The sequence below is a fragment of the Mytilus californianus genome, unplaced genomic scaffold, assembly GCF_021869535.1.
Source record: "Mytilus californianus isolate M0D057914Y unplaced genomic scaffold, xbMytCali1.0.p SCAF_7, whole genome shotgun sequence".
NCBI lineage: Eukaryota > Metazoa > Mollusca > Bivalvia > Mytilida > Mytilidae > Mytilus > Mytilus californianus.
The window spans coordinates 26,663,348-26,676,055 of NW_026262723.1; the positions used below are offsets into that span (position 1 = coordinate 26,663,348).

Genomic DNA, 12,708 nt, shown 5'->3' on the forward strand with positions numbered 1-12,708 from the left:
TATCATGCATATCTGTAGTGGAACGCTGGCTACTGAGAGGAGTAATATGAAAGTTGAAATTATGATTATAGATCATCAGATGATTCCTGGTCTTATTTATAATAAACTCTCACCTGTGGTATGATTGTGATCTTTGATCTTAAATCGTGAAGCCCAATTGTGGAAATATCGACACCATCGATAATTATATTGCCTTGTGCTGGTTCAAGTATTCTAAAGAGGGCCATTGTCAATGACGACTTTCCTGCTCCAGTCCTTCCAACTATCCCAATCTTCAGTCAAGTAAAAATAAAAATATTTTAGAGTAAAAGAAGAATTGACTTTTATACTACAATCGTGTGTAGGATGTTAGGCCAGAAAATGAGTTTTTTTTCAAATCCCAAGCGTGTTGTTGTTTCAAAATTTAAACGTGCATTTTATTCTTAAAAAGTTCATCATAGAAGCCAAGCTTAAACTTTAATATGCTATAAAAGCGTTACGTCTACATTATTCATATCAGCGGCACTCAATTTACAGTTTGAAATGCAAACTAGAATGCAAACATACACTTAACATTATATACATGTAACACTCAATATGCAAATGCAAAACATTGTCAAATTAAATAGCATATGCAATCTTAAAATATAAAACCACATTATGAAACAAAGAGGTGGCATTGCAAAGGTTTGATTTATTTCAATTCAAGTCTAGCAAAACATAGGATATTGACACCATATACATGCAACTAGAAATATCTAATAATGACAAAAATGCATACAATAAGCAGTTCCTACCTTTTCACAGGGCAGTATTTTACTGGTTATTCCTTTTAATACTAAATCAAGGTCCTCTCTGTAGCGAACACCATAGTCGTTCATCTCTACACGACCTTCATCTGGCCATGTTGGTTTTGGCTTTGTTTCTTGAATCCTCCATAACGCCTACATATTATCAGATTGTTTGAGATAACTTGTACACAATAACATAATACCACAAAATATATATTAGATAAAATTATTTTTTTCACAAGAAAATATTTGAAGAGAAATGGTTGCTTTTACTGATAGAAATCCTTAATATATCATCTAATTTCATATGTTTGTAAGTTTGTGTATGTGTTTAATATTTAATCAATAAAACATGGATTGCAGACAGCAACCAACGACGGCAACTTGGTAGCAGATCCCAGTGTTGAGTCAGGCATTTAAACATTTGTCGCAGTTTATTAATACTTGGGTACTCAATCCTCTCCAAATCAGGAATACTAGTATGACAGTCAAATATGAGAAATGAACTGTAAAAGTCAGCTGAAAACAGCTTGACCATATCGATACGAAATACAACAATCACCAACATGAAAGACAAAAGAAACACAGTATTATAAATCTTATCTTTTGGTCTTTTTAGTTTTTTGGCATGTCGTTTTCAGTCTATTTTCGACTTTTTAATGTCCCTTTGGTATCGTTCGCCTCTCTTTGAGAGCACTTCGGCGCAAAATGCAAGTGAAAAGAAGCGTTATGTGATTTAGGTATTCTCATATTGTATTTGAGCCGACATAAAAGCTATACTCTTCTAATGCAATAAGTATAATGTATATACATGCATTTGAAAAAATGTTCATCACATTTTTTTGTTATCTTTCGTTTGTTTTTCAGTTGTCAAAATTTTACAATTACCCCTACAATCACCAACTGAATATGGTTTTTGGGGTAAACATTGAATAAAATGTGAAAGACTATCAATTTATAAACTTACCATTAGTATGCATGCATGTCTAAATATAAACTAATATATATTTCCGCACTCAATTGTATACCTATCAACAAAATTATTTTTATTTACTTCTGTACGTTATTTTCTTTGGCGGTATTGTGTCTAAGGTTATGGTTGTCTTTCTGATATTGTTTTACAACTAACACCCTTACTTTATTTTTTTTGTATTGAAATTGTGTCATAGATCAAATGTATTCGTTCAGTGTATGTTCACTTGTTTTGTTAATATGTCTTTTGATTGAGTTAAGCCATTTCAATCTATATTTTATAGTGTGTCTTTCTATGTTGTGATGTAAAACTATTGTTTCAGGTTGTGTGAAGGTTGGCGCCTATTAACACGTTTAAACCAGCTGCATGTGTTTGTACCTGTCCTAAATCAGGAACCTGATGTTCAGTGGTTGTCGTTTGTTGATGTGGTTCTAAAGTGTTTCTCGTTTCTCGTTTTTTTTTATTTAGATTATACCGTTGGTTTTCCTGTTTGAATGGTTTTGGAATGTAATTTCCAGAATAAGAAATAAATTTCAAGAACTATCAAAGCGGTTTGTGTTTGTACCGGCCGACAAAGCAGCCAGCAATGTGGTGGTGGTATGCCGTAAATACTACACGGACGTTCTTAAGAATGAAATTTTAAATTCTTCCACATTCAATTCCGTGCGCTCCACAGAGAGACATATAGTAAACATACACATCATAACCACATCATAGCTTAAGGCTTCTTCTGAACATTTGAAGGTCCCTACTATGTATTGGTTACCTAAACTACACAAAAAACCAGTAAAATATCGTTTCATCTCGGCCTCTAGTAAGTGTTCTACAACTAATCTTTCAGTGCTTTTAACAAGTTCCTTAACTACTATCAAAGAACTTATCATAAACTATTGTAATAAAATATATGAAAATACTAGTAATGGAATTAACTATTTTTGGAGTGTAAAAAATTCTTTGGATGTTTTAGATAAATTACATGCTTTCGATGGTCCTTTCGATTCTGTTGACAGTTTTGACTTTTCTACTCTTTAAACAAAAGTTTTCCTATTTAATTGAATGGTCGTTTGGTAAATCTGAATGCAAATATATTTGGTGCAACTCATTTAAAGCCTTCTTCTCTAATGAGAAATGTAGATATGCTAGATATACTTACTGGAGGTGTGATGAGATGTTTGAAGCTGTTAATTTTCTCCTTGATAATATTTATGTACGTTTCGGCAACACAATTTATCGACAGGTTGTAGGTATTCGAATGGGCACTAATTGCGCCCCTTTAATAACAGACTTGTTTTTGTACTGTTATGAAGCATAGTTTATGACCAAACTCAGTAAAGACCCGTCTAAATTGCATTTAATTGATAAATGCAACAACACTTACCGTTATCTTGATGAAATTTTACGTTCTATAATCAAGAATTTTCTAAATATACTGCCAAAATTTACCAAAAGGAACTTACTTTAAATAAATCAAATTTAAACGGTAATAACTGTCCTTTCCTAGATTTAGATATATCGGTTTTACACGGGAAACTCCACACTAAATTTACGACAAAAGGGACGATTTTTCGTTTCCTATGTTAATTTTCCCTTTTTGGATTGTGATGTTCCTTTGGCACCATATTACGGTGTTTATATTTCACAACTCGTTCGCTATGCCCGTGTCTGTTGTGACGTTTTTGATTTTAACGAACGTAATCTATGTATTACTGGTAAATTATTAAGCCAGGGATTTCGTTATCACAAAGTAGTTAATATCTTTACTAAATTCTTCCAGAGATATAAAGATTTGGTTTTGAAGTTTGGTTGTACCTGTAGAAAACTTATTTCAAACGGGATAGCACATCCTCATTTTTACGGAGATGTTGTTTACAGTACCCAAGAATTTAGAAACGATCCTGGTAAACTTATCGATCCTTTAAATAAACTTATTCTAAAAGGTTACCAATTCAACACTGTAATTAGATCTTTGAATATTGTTTTTATTGGTATTAATATTGATTTTGTTATCAGTAAATTAAAAGCAAACTAAATATTGTTGTTATATACATATACACATTCATGGACCACAATCTGTCGATACCTGTATCTTGGCATTGCACAAGGTCATGTTTAAATTATCTGACTTTTTATGACGTCTTTACACTAAATCCATTGTATGCTGGATGTGAACTGATTGATAATTTAGTCTTACATGCATGATTTTTTTTATTAATTGTTAGTGACTTTGAACTAGCTGTCAGTAACTACGAGTACTCTCAGATCTGTACTTAGTGTTTTTTTTTGTTGTTGTTGGGATATACAAGTACCCGCCCTGCAGGCACGCTTTGTTGAATCAACGTTGAATCTTTGTTGATTTTAGGTTATACATTGATCAACAAATATTCAACATTGATTCAACGTTGACAATTCAACGTTGAAATTAGAACATTGTTTCAACGTTGAATTAACATTGTGTTGAAACACCAATATTGAACAAACGTTGGCTAAACAATAGATGATCATATATAAAACCCAGTAGTTGTGGATACCAGAATTGTCAAAAAAGAAGTATTGGGCACATCACAATTTTTTTTAAATTGACAACGATATTCACATGAAATAGAATATTCAGTAGATTTATCACTTATTGTCGTGGTGATAATAGAATAATATATAAAACAATCGCAGTGTATATCAGCATAAATTAATCATGAACTTTGCACACCATATAATAGAAATTCCCAAATTTCACCCACCCCAAAACATAATAAATTAATAGAACCAGCTTGCATACAGAATCATACAGTAAATATTAATATTTGTGAATAACCCCTTCCCCTAAAAATATGCCCCCTTTTTCCGTGGCTGCTGATGTCAAATATCTTGTTTTCATTCCCTTTTTTCTATTCTTTTTAACAATCTAAAGAGAAAGACGTATATATCAGTTCATAAACAAAGGTTGATAACTTGTAATATAAACAACCGATAGATCTATTAGAATAGTGATTTTTAAATTTTCGCGGCATTTTTTACATTTCTATTTTAAGACAAATTCAGATATGCGCATGCGCAGTTGTTTTTGTTGCCAAAGTTTGAATATCCGCTTTCGAGCCCACAAGGTGATTCTACAGAGTTTTTATTAAATCTTTCCTGTATACAGCTTTTATATTTTATCGTAAGTATATATAAATTGTTGTGATTACAGTAAATACAGTATCGTATTTTAGAAATGTGAGCATATCAAGTTGTTATGAAAACTGTACTGAAAAGTTGAAATTTTACACGAGGAAAAGGGGGATGTTTAGCATGTTACCATTCACGATTTACCTTGCAACGTCTTATGAATTTTTATCGTTGACTATTTGAATTCATCATATGATTGAATCAAAAGTAAAAAGAAATTTTATCTTTATTTACCTGTTCAATTCAGTTACACGAAATCTCACAAAAAGGGGGGCTTGAGTTGTTTACAAAATTGGGATGGAAAGGTCAGAAGCTATATGGCTCAGCAAGTTGGACCTTTAATATTTTACTGTCAAAATTGAAGTAGTGTTTTGACAAGGTAATCAAAGATGAAGGGTACATCGTATGAGGGTGGTAAAGAAATATTTGCATGCAACGTATTTGGCCTTTTTATTTCTCGTTTTCTTGTCTTTGGTTCGACATGCAATATTTGTGTTTCCCCTTATTTATTTTCCGTGTTTCGTGTTGGTACTCTTAATTTCTCGTGCTTGTCCCACATTTGATAAAAAAAGTAAACCGGGACTAAATTCCAAGTCAGTCTGCATTTTTAAATTATGTGTTCCCAGGATATCATGGATATTAATTGCTATCAAGTTATAAATAATTTTTTTTTCAAATCGGATGCAACTAGCAGACGCGAAAAGGTGACCGCAGGGTCGTCGTGTCCATTATCATGACTGTGTGAACTCCAAGAACGACTGAGTAATAACTGCTAGTACTTTTTCCGTAACATTTACGATTTTATTTCTCGTGCTTCGTTTATCCCAATTTTTATTTTCCGTGCGACGTTTGGGGATTTTTATTTCACGTGTTTTCGTGTTAAGAACCCCCCTTTACAACCCTTGTATATGTCAATCAGACAGATATCCATGCAGCAGCACAAGTAATACAGAAAAAGACATTTTGGCGTTAATATTGATTCACTTATAGGGTCTTTGCATCGGCACTAAACACATTTATTAAAAAACCAGTTGTTGGCATGACACGGGTTATGTTCTTCTCATATATGTTATGATGGTATGATACTAAACCCCTAACGGGAAGGATTGTGTCTGATATTCATATGATGAAGACATAATCTTTCAATCAGTTTAATTGAAGTCTGGAGCTGGCATGTCAGTTAACTGCTAGTAGTCTGTTGTTATATATGTATTATTGTCATTTTGTTTATTTTCTTTGGTTACATCTTCTGACATCAGACTCGGACTTCTCTTGAACTGAATTTTAATGTGCTTATTGTTATGCGTTTACTTTTCTACATTGGCTAGAGGTATAGGGGGAGGGTTGAGATCTCATAAACATGTTTAACCCCGCCGCATTTTTGCGCCTGTCCCAAGTCAGGAGCCTCTAGCCTTTGTCAGTCTTGTATTATTTTTAATTTTAGTTTCTTGTGTACAATTTGAAGTTTAGTATGGCGTTCATTATCACTGAACTAGTATATATATTTGTTAAGGGGCCAGCTGAAGGACGCCTCCGGGTGCGGGAATTTCTCGCTGCATTGAAGACCTGTTGGTGACCTTCTGCTGTTGTCTGTTCTATGGTCGGGTTGTTGTCTCTTTGACACATTCCCCATTTCCATTCTCAATTTTATATGTGGATAAACCTTCAATTTGTTCAAGTTAAAATGTAGTATTTAGGATTTTCTTGCAGATTATACCTTCTGGTCTATATAAAAGGAAATGTAGTTGAGATTTAGATGGAAGTTTAACTTTCATTTAGTTTTCATGAGTTCTTATGCTTTTGATTTATACTTTAAATATCATCATTATGAAGTTATTAATAGTTAAATGTGTTGAACAGTATTAAACTTGACAATGTTATAACTTTTGATTTTGTAGATGTCATCATGAAGACCTATGGAACAAGTGTCTGACCAAACAACAACCTTTCTAAAATGGGCTCCAAAAAGACAGGGTGGGAAAAGAAAGAAGTTGAAGTTTTCACTATTAATAAATAAATTTATTTTTATTTTATCGTATTGAATATTTCTCTATAATCAGTGGTTGGACATTAGAATACATGGAGTAGGAACAGCAAAATTTGTTTTATATTTTGATCACTCAGATATTTAGAATAGACATTGGGCAAAAACTATGTGTATTAAGGGTTGTGTGCTTTCAAAAATTAGGATAGATCAATATTTCTCTATGATAATTTGTGTTTTTATATGCATATCGTTAAATGTTAAAAAAATCTTGGGGGTTAAATTATGGTTCGTAGGAAAGCCCTAAACACACATATTTGTTATTCAGTTGATTGGTTGTTGACATCATGGTCAAGCCATGCTCTTATCACAAGAATGTGGTCTCTCAATTTTATTGTTGGAAATTCTTCTATGAGTAATTGACAGTCAATGGTATATATTCAAAGTTTTAATGGTTGCCTATTGTTAACAATACAATCATCGACCAAAGAACATTATTTATATATCTTTGGGTCACCATACAGTCTTCAACAATGAGCAAAAGATCACATCATGTCAAATATGACCAGGCAATGATATTATTTAAAGTTCATCAATTTTTTTCTGAGATTAATTTTTATATTTTGGTCTGATGGAGCAGTTATTGGATAAAGTTTCCTGCGGCAAAATGTTGCTATGACATTTAGCATGTAGAGGGCCTTGAGAAGACACTAGCTTGAATATTGCTACAGTATAAAATTATGGAATGCAACACATAGAAAATACAGGATGAATGAAACTTAAGTTTTAGGTGGAAACACAGTTGAACACAACCACTAACCAATTTTGATTCCATGTTGAATATAGTATTCACCCTGAATTCAATCTGAATTCAAGGTGAGTTATTGGTTTAAACAATGTTGAAGCAACCATTATTCAATATTGATTCAAAGTTGAATATCAACGTTGATTCAACGTAGGATTTCAACGTTGATACAAATTTGCAAAATCTAATAATAATTCAACATTGATTCAACATAGAAAATAAACATTGATTCAATGTTAAATCAACGTTGTGTGCCTGCTAGGCGGCCACGTCCACTCTGTGTTTTTGTTAGATGTATTTCTATTTGTATTCATCTGATGAGTTAAGCCTTTTTCAACTGATTTTTATAGTTCGTTCTTATGTTGTACTGTTACACCACTGTACCAGGTTAGGGGGAGGGTTGAGATCCCGCTTTCATGTTTAACCCCATCATATTCTGTTTGTATAAGTCAGGAGCCTGTAATTCAGTAGTTGTCGTTTGTTGATGTGTTACATATTTGTTTTTTGTTCATTTTTTGTACATAAATTAGGCCGTTAGTTTTTCTCGTTTTAATTGATTTACATTTGTTATTTCGGGACCTTTTATAGCTGACTATGCGATATGGGCTTTGCTCATTGTTGAAGGCCGTACGGTGACCTATAGTTAATTTCTGTGTCAATTGGTCTCTTGTGGAGAGTTGTGTCATTGGCAATCATACCACACCTTCTTTTTTATATTTGATGGGTTTTTTTTACAAATTGTGACTTGGTTGAAGGGTTGTCTCATTGGCACTCATACCACATCTTCTTATATCTAAAAATCAAATATCAACTGCTCACTACCCATGCTACCGTATAATTCAAATATTTATTGATAATAAATCACGATCATATTGTTTATAGTGGAGACCAGAATCTGTCAAACGCATTTGCTCTTTTATTTTTGTTTGCAATTTAAAACTCATTAGATTGGTATGGTTTTATTCTGAATTTAAGTCCTAGTGCATGTGGTTTTAAGCAATAATAATTAGCAAAGATATAAACAAACTCTAAATAAATTCCAACAAACTTTCTGTCTTACTGATGCTGAATTGCTCATCAAATGATTAAATTGTCTGTAAAAATGACAACCAAAATTTGTAGGTAACGTTACAATAATAAAATGTTTGGTTGTTTTTTTTTTGTGGTGTTTGATCCAATATCCATGCAATGTGGTAGTCCTACGTTGGTAGTGTTAACGTTTATTCAACAAAGAGTTTATTAGATGATGCCTGTATCGTAGGAAATCGTATATTATTTGGAAATATAAAAATGTCAAATTTAATTATTTTAAGAGTCACATTATCAAATAGAAAGTGATACGAAATATTTTTCATCACTAGTTGGTAGAATGTTATGGGCAATATGTGCATTGGATGACCAGGGCTATGTAACCACAATCCTGTCCTTTTTCCTCGAATGGGACATCACAAAATCCGACTTATCATCAGATTTGGCCTCACATTAGCAACACGAAGGATATTTCATATGGAATATGATCTGTTTATCCTTCTGCGGCTGCTGATGTTATCCCCAGTTAGGTAGGGATCCATGGTGTTGTGTCTTGAGTTTTCTGTGTATTTTTTTTACTGCTGTGTGTTTCGAATTTATAATAAAATCATATAATACATCCTCTAATGTCAGCTTGAGAGTATCATCATTTTAGATTGTTTCTAATTTCAATTGTTACGATTTCATACCCCCTGTGATGCTGTTAAATTGGACCGATAAAAAGTAACTGCCGAAATTTTTTTTTTAATTTATTTATTAAACTTTTTATTAACGTCTTTGTGAGAATTATTTGCAAGTATGTTTGATTGTTTTAATTCAGTTGTGTTGTATGTCTGTGAGGTTTGTTTACGCAGATTAGGTTCCTTGATCCAATTATTGTCCCATTGTCACATTAAACACTTATGTTTGTTTTTGGCGGTCTCCCAATATTGTCAAAAAAGCGGAGCTATAAATAACAGTTTAACAGATGAGAGCAATAAAACACAGCTTAACCTTTTTTCTTCGGAATATGCTGGTAGCAAGACCGGACGCTGACATATTGGTTTTCCAGTTGTTCGTTGATATAGCCTTTAGTTTGATTCTTTCATTTTTTTATAGACTTCCCCTTAGTCATAACAGTCCTTATTTGATTCATTTCATATTTTGAAGGTTTGTTTATTAATATTACTATCATTTTACTACTTGACAGTTTCATGATATTTGTCATATTTTTATTGACCATATTAATAACTTTTCATTCTCATGGAACTCAACTGTGCTTCTCTTCTTGCCAACTTGTTTCTTCATACATACGAGGCTCACTTCATCGATAAGCTTGAAATATTGAACATTGTAAATACGTTAGTGACACATCTCCATTAATCCCGATAGGGAGTGTACACGGATTCCACTGTACCCTCGCAGCTCTCGAGGGATCTACGTACATACATACATACATACATAAGCTTCATAAGTAGAATTATAAGATGCACGCAAGTACCCGTTAACTGACATTGTAGTAGAATAGAGAATGTACACGAGGAATGTGTCAAAGAGACAATAACCTGACCACAGAGCAGACAACAGTTTAAGGCCAACAATCAACGCCATTAATCCTTCTATCACATGTGCCAATTAATTCGTTGCTCTGCAAGAGATTCCCGAGCCTTCGAGGGCAATCTGATATTGGAACTCTGCCATAGGTTTACATGTTTTCGATGCCAATCTGACATTGTTATATCGCAACATATCTACATGTCCACGATGTCATTCTGACAAAGTTACTTACTTTAATTTACATCATCTAAAGACTAAATGAGTTTTTTTTCTAATATATTCAGGAAAAGAAAGCATCAGTTGGAATCAGAATGATTTAATGTATTGTATTTACCAAGGTTTTATCTACTATTTAACAAAGTAACAGCCTATTCATAAGAAAGGTACATAGAGACCATCTATCTTTTGGAAGACATTCACCTTTCAAATAGTTGCTGTATTTGCCAAATATACAAACAAACAAACAGAATAAAAAAGCAAATCAAAAATGTAAAAAAAGTGGATATCACCCCTGGTGGTAATCGTGTTACTCAGTCTCTATTTTGTTATGCTGTGCTTTGTAAACTGGTTGTCTTTTAATCGTGTTTTTGTCTTTTTGCAATGGCATTGCCAGTTTGTTTTCGACCTATAAGTTTAACTTTTCCTTTGGTAACTTGCGCATCTTTTTAAGTTGGTATTTTCTACCCGCTATTCAAAAGCAAAAGATATAAGTTTAAGTTTCTGTTCGTAGGTAGGGCAAAATCGTTCTTGGAAAAACAAGAGTGCACACGCTGAAATGTCTCGCCTTCTTTACTAATCATTGATATTATGTTGATAGTCCTAAATATAAAGCTTTATTACAACTGTCACATAAACTTAACATTAACCAAGTAAACTAAACATTGACCAATGAACCATGAAAATGAGGTCAAGGTCAGATGAACCATGCTAGGCAGGCATGTACAGCTAACAATTCTTCCATACAACAAATATAGTTGACCTATTGCTTATAGTTTAAGAAAAACAGACGAAAACACAAAAACTTAACACTGAGCAATGAACCTTGAAAATGAGGTCAAGGTCAAATAAAACCTGCGTGACTGACATATAGATCATAAAATATTTCCATACACCAAATATAGTTGAACTATTGCATATAGTATTAGAAAAAAAGACCAAAACTCAAAAACTTAACTTTGACCACTGAACCATGAAAATGAGGTCAAGGTAAGATGACACCTGCCAGCTAGACATGTACACCTTACAATCATTCCATACACCAAATATAGCTGACCTATTGCATGCAGTATTAGAAAAAAAGACCAAAACTCAAAAACTTAACTTTGACCACTGAACCATGAAAATGAGGTCAAGGTCAGATGACACCTGCCAGCTAGGCATGTACACCTTACAATCATTCCATACACCAAATATAGTAGACCTATTGCATACAGTATAAGAAAAACAGACCAAAACACAAAAACTAAACTATAACCACTGAACCATGAAAATGAGGTCAAGGTCAGATGACACCTGCCAGTTGGACATGTACACCTTACAGTCCTTCCATACACCGAATATACTAGACCTATTGCTTATAGTATCTGAGATATGGACTTGACCACGAAAACTTAACCTTGTTCACTGATCCATGAAATGAGGTCGAGGTCAAGTGAAAACTGTCTGACGGGCATGAGGACCTTGCAAGGTACGCACATACCAAATATAGTTATTCTATTACTTATAATAAGAGAGAATTTAACATTACAAAAAATCTGAACTTTTTTTTCAAGTAGTCACTGAACCATGAAAATGAGGTCAAGGACATTGGACATGTGACTGACTGAAACTTCGTAACATGAGGCATCCATATACAAAGTATGAAGCATCCAGGTCTTCCATCTTCTAAAATATAAAGCTTTTAAGAAGTTAGCTAACGCCGCCGCCGCCGCCGCCGCCGCCGTAGCCGCCGCCGCCGCCGCCGGATCGCTATCCCTATGTCGAGCTTTCTGCGACAAAAGTCGCAGGCTCGACAAAAAACCACTGTGATTCAAACAAAATATTCTCTGAAACTGACATTATTAAGAAGTTTGATGTCTTGATTGACAACATATTTGTCACGTTTGGAGGACGTGTTTTTTCAATCCCATGGAATTCAACTGTAGTCCTCTTCAAGTGATTTGTTCCTTTTTTCATATGAGTCAGACTTCATATAGAAATTTCTTGGGAAAAATGAAAAGTAGTTAGCAGTTGCCGCTATAAAGATGATGTGCTTTCGCTTAATAATTCAAAATTCAAATTTGGTGACTATGTTGAACTCATCTATCCCATCGAACTTATGATAAACGATACATCAGATAAAGTTAAGTCGGCCTTATATCTTGACTTACATCTAGAAATTGACAATGAGGGTCGGTTGAAAACAAAACTTTAAGACAAAAGAGATGATTCCAGCTTCCTAATTGTGAAC

The 12,708-nt window shown here is 33.5% G+C and overlaps 1 protein-coding gene and 1 long non-coding RNA gene across 6 annotated transcripts in view; one reads left to right on the top strand and one right to left on the bottom strand.

The window, feature by feature from the left end:
- Nucleotides 1–12,708, bottom strand: part of LOC127707424 (multidrug resistance-associated protein 1-like) — a 63,874-nt gene that overhangs the window by 2,188 nt on the left and 48,978 nt on the right. Inside the window, exons 29-30 of one of the 5 annotated variants that reach the window (XM_052211932.1) lie at nt 777–923; nt 114–272 (exon numbers count right to left, since the gene is read on the bottom strand). The exons of 3 other annotated variants lie outside the window; for them this stretch is intronic. In XM_052211932.1, the coding sequence (XP_052067892.1) occupies nt 114–272; nt 777–923 (306 nt within the window). The remainder of the gene's footprint in view (nt 1–113; nt 273–776; nt 924–12,708) is intronic. One more of the 5 variants, XM_052211935.1, reaches the window with a different exon arrangement.
- LOC127707426 (uncharacterized) lies at nt 4,770–6,938 on the top strand. Its single transcript, XR_007984853.1, has 2 exons — nt 4,770–4,897; nt 6,804–6,938. It is a non-coding gene; the product is annotated as an uncharacterized LOC127707426 (long non-coding RNA).